Source organism: Dasypus novemcinctus, chromosome 13, assembly GCF_030445035.2.
Source record: "Dasypus novemcinctus isolate mDasNov1 chromosome 13, mDasNov1.1.hap2, whole genome shotgun sequence".
Classification (NCBI taxonomy): domain Eukaryota; kingdom Metazoa; phylum Chordata; class Mammalia; order Cingulata; family Dasypodidae; genus Dasypus; species Dasypus novemcinctus.
In genome coordinates, this window is record NC_080685.1 from 34,524,951 (window position 1) to 34,529,353 (window position 4,403).

Genomic DNA, 4,403 nt, shown 5'->3' on the forward strand with positions numbered 1-4,403 from the left:
TAAGATGCTTCTAATAACTTCAGATCCTTTTTTCTTAATCCAACCAGGAAAATAATCCTTGACATCCTTTCAACTTAGTATTGTGTCTTCCCTTGAAAAACTATGATGATTTTCTCTCTTTACCAAGTGTAAGGTATGAGTCCTTCTTTCAGTCAGACAATAGACAAGTGCAGATTGACCTCTACCTTTTCTGGAACAGGAGGTAAGGAAAAGGCAACAGTGGTCTTAATCTTTGGAAAATTGCCCAAATTATGTCTGAACTGACACAGGAACAGAGAAAACGTCTTGCCTTTCACTTCTTCTCTGTCTTCCCTAGTTCATTTTTACATGTTTCTTTAGATCACCTTGGTTGCCACAGGCATTGCCAGAACTCTTTTTAGTGCAGTCTTCACCTCCTGGTTCCTCAAACTGTAGACAAGAGGATTAAGTAGAGGTGTAACCACAGTATAGGTCACTGCCACCAACTGATCTTTGTCTGAAGCAGACTTGGACTTGGGCCGAAGGTAGATGATTGAGGCACAGCCATAGTGTACAAAGACCACCGTGAGGTGTGAGGCACAGGTGGCAAAGGCTTTTCTCTTGCCCTCAGCTGAGGGGATTTTCAGGATGGTATTAACAATGAAGCCATAGGATATGAGAATTAACAGAAAAGGCACCATGATCACCAGGATGCTGAGGCTGAATAGTGCCAGCTCTTTAACATGGGTGTCCGTGCAGGCCAACTTGATAACAGGTGCCATGTCACAGAAATAATGGTTGATCCTATTGGGACCACAAAAAGGCATGTCACAGATGAGGTTGGTGGCTACCAAAGCAATAAAGAAACCTGTTACTCCCGACAGAGAAACCAATCCCAACCCTAGCCTTTTGTTCATGATGAGTGTGTACCTCAGAGGATGGCAAATTGCCACATAACGATCATATCCCATCACTGCAATGAGAAAGCAGTTGGTACAGGCAAAGCCAAGGAAGAAGAAAAGTTGAGTGGCACAGGCAACAAAAGAGATGGTCTTGTTGGCTGAGAGAAGGTGTGCCAGAAGCTGAGGAATGATGACAAAAGTATAGCAGGACTCAGAGAAGGAGAGGATGAATAGAAAACCATACATGGGAGTGTGTAGAGTCCAGCTGAAGTGGATGACTGCCATGATGGTTGCATTGGCTACCAAAATTGTCAAGTACAGGAGAAGGAAGATGACAAAAAGCAGCAGCTGAAGCTCCCCTAGGCTGGAGAAGCCTATCAGAATGAACTGTGAAACCACAGTGGTTTTGTTGAAATCTTGCATCTGAATAATTTCTCTCTGTGAATGAGTGTAGAAGAGACAAAAGAATAACTATCAATGTAATAAGAGCATTTCTCCCATGCCTTCATTTTAATCATGTTGTTAGACCAGAACATTGGTGTTACTTACATTCTCAATCTATCTAGATATAGATATTTGCTTTGATGATTTTTATAAGAAATTATTAATTTCCAATAATAGGGAATGGCTAATTATATTAGAGAAATATACAAAAGTTAAAAACAGCAACGATTTAGTATTTTCAGTCTGACATGAGAAAAGTTTCCCAGTATAAATAGAATATAAAGCCATATTTATAATATGGTCAGAGGTGATTTTAGTTTAGTTTCTGATATATTTTTATATTTTCAAAAGGTTTAACAATAAGCATATTTTAACTTTATGATCCTAAATGTACTTCGTTTTTATGCAGCCCAGACTCTTTACATCTCTTTTTGGCTGCTGTCCAAACATAAACAAGGTTAATCTGCTGCCTCCAAAATTGGTATTATTATTTTCCAAAACCAAAACCAAGTTATTAATACTTTTGGAATACACAGGTACCTAAGTTATACATGCCATTTCTAACATCTATTTGTGCAGATAATTATTATAGCATATATACTTGTCCTCTTATCACTTACAGTCACAATTGATGGGGCAATTGGGATGGGACAAGTAAGGGCAGCACATATCAGTGGCCAAATGGAATCAGCAGATAGAAACAATGACAAATGTAATCTAATTATTATTTTTTAATAATACAAAATCCTGACTGAGACCAGTCAGTGAGTCCAGTTCCTATCATTTGACCTACATCAGAAGGCAACATTGAAGAGTCATGATAAGTATGGTGATTCCAGGGAGGAAGGGGTATTTCTATTGCTGTGATTAGTATATCCATTTCCATTATTCTTTTTTGAATGGGGTTAAGACCATTTGTGGTCTTAGAGGAAGAGCAACCAATGCATGTGCCTTTGTTTGCTTCAGGAAACGGGCTTTCCCCCCAGTCCTCTTTCCGTATCACACCCTGTCAAAGCTTTTATCAGTGCAAAATTCACTTAAAATATGAGAGCAAAATTTTCAGGAGCTAATTTCAAACTTTTCCTTCTTTTAAATTTCATAAAATGGGGCAGCAGATGTGGCGCAAGCAGTTGGGTTCCCACCTACCACATGGGAGGTCCTGGGTTCAGTTCTCAATACCTCCTAAAGAAGACAAGTAATCCAGCAAACGAATGCAACAAGATGACGCAAAAAAGAGACACGATGAGGAAACACAATGAGAGACACAACAAGCTGGGAGCAGAAGTGGCTCAAGCTATTGGGTGCCTACCTCCCACATAGGAGGCCCTGGGTTCGGTTCCTGGTGCCACCTAAAAAGAAGACAAACACACAATGAATGGACACAGTAGACAGCGAGTGCAAACAACATGGAGCCTGGGGGAGAGAAATAGATAAATCTTTAAAATTCATGAAATGACATTATAATATATGCTTTCATTTAGAGAGATCTGTCATGCCCAAACTATTTTATTGCTGTAAATGTTAATATGAATAACACATATTTAAGAATAAAATAACAAAAGCCTATTTTAACCCCATCTTTTTAAATTTGTTTGAACTTGCTGGGCATTATGACACTCCTAGTTTTTTAAATGACAGTTAAAAACAAAATCCGTTTGAGTCCTTAATGGATACCCTCAAGTCTAAATCTGGGTTCCAGATTTAACTCTAAATCCTGTGTTCTAGCCATCACATTTTATGCCACTTATTCATTACTTTGCCAGAAGAGTGTTTTTCCCTGAGAGACTAAAGCATGGTTCTATGCTACTTGTTTGAATAAAATTCATTTCTGATTTTACTGGAATTGTCCAATATTAATACAATATATTCTCTATAAGCCCAAGATTGGGGAGAGGAGCAGAAAGGACAGAAAGGGGAGGAAAGCAGAAAAGTCAAGGATATGACTAACACATTCAGAAGATAGACAAGACCAACAGGAGTGTTCCATAATTTTAATCACAGTGTTGTAGATCATACTGCTCCTAATGGCACCCTAAATCATCTGCTTATTTTTTTTTGTAACTCAAACAAGAATTGATTTTATCTGGGATAGCCACTATTCTTGGTCACAGTCATAGTACTACTTTTGTACCATTTGTTATATGTTTCAAAAACTTGCCCCTTTTCTTCCTTATTCAAAGCCTTCTCAAAAACCTCTTCATGTCCCTTCTTCTCTAAGAAGCCCCTCCTTAACTATTAGAACCCACACAGATGCACTTTCTCTTTGTAACTTGGAGATCTTAAAATTAGATGTACTTAGTGAATAGGTAAGATACTATCTTGCATTATTTTATAATTAATTTGTCTTTATATGTCTCATCTCCTTGTATAGTATATACTCATTTGAGGCAAGAGTCATAATAATAATGTATTCTAAATGATAAGCATCTCCACCACAGTACTGGGCACTTAATGCACTTTAATTAAATGCTGAATGAATGACGGCATGGTTTAAATCTCCTTCTATTTCTGAGCTTTCTCATATACTGTGATTTTCCCTAAAATGTGTTCTCTACACTTTTACTCCATATCATTCCTAAATACATTTTTTTGACATTTCTCTCAACATTATCTTTCATTTAAAAAGCCTGGTTTGATGAGCATTCCTGCTCCCTCATTACTTCTATTACTTGACTCCTAAGGCTTCCATCCTGATATGTTAAGGTGTGGTGTGTTTTTATGTTTGTGTACTTGAGTGTGTATGTGCTCTCAATCAGAGTGGAAACTATTCTCATTTCAAGAAAAAAGCAAATAAAATTCTGCTTTGGTGCAGAATACTTTCATAGCAATAAAAAACATTTGTGAAAATGCATTCAATTTTGAAAACCTTGGTAGAAAGTGTTTCCCTCTTCAGATAGTAACTGACGAAGAAAAAACACTTACTTATTTCCAAGAAGTCAAAGAAGCTGATGAGTTTGAGTTTGATGACTAAAACTTTGAGTTTGATGACTAAAATTCTTGGAGGCCTTTTGAATGTTGAAGAAGCAGCAGTAGAAGGTCATTTGGAAAAGCAATGACATCTGTCCTGAGAAATTAAGCAATTGGGAAAAAATTGCACTG

General features: G+C 37.4%; 1 protein-coding gene across 1 annotated transcript; it reads right to left on the reverse strand.

Annotated features, from left to right (window-relative positions):
* Positions 1–335: 335 nt before the first annotated feature.
* On the reverse strand, positions 336–1,283 carry OR10T2 (olfactory receptor family 10 subfamily T member 2). Its single transcript, XM_004469413.2, has one exon. It carries the CDS (start codon positions 1,281–1,283, stop codon positions 336–338), a length of 948 nt encoding a protein of 315 aa, XP_004469470.2.
* Between the last annotated feature and the right edge of the window lie 3,120 nt (positions 1,284–4,403).

Coding starts and splice junctions, on each gene's coding strand:
- OR10T2 (XM_004469413.2), bottom strand. CDS start 1,283: ATGCAAGATTTCAACAAAACCACTGTGGTTTCACAGTTCATTCTGATA.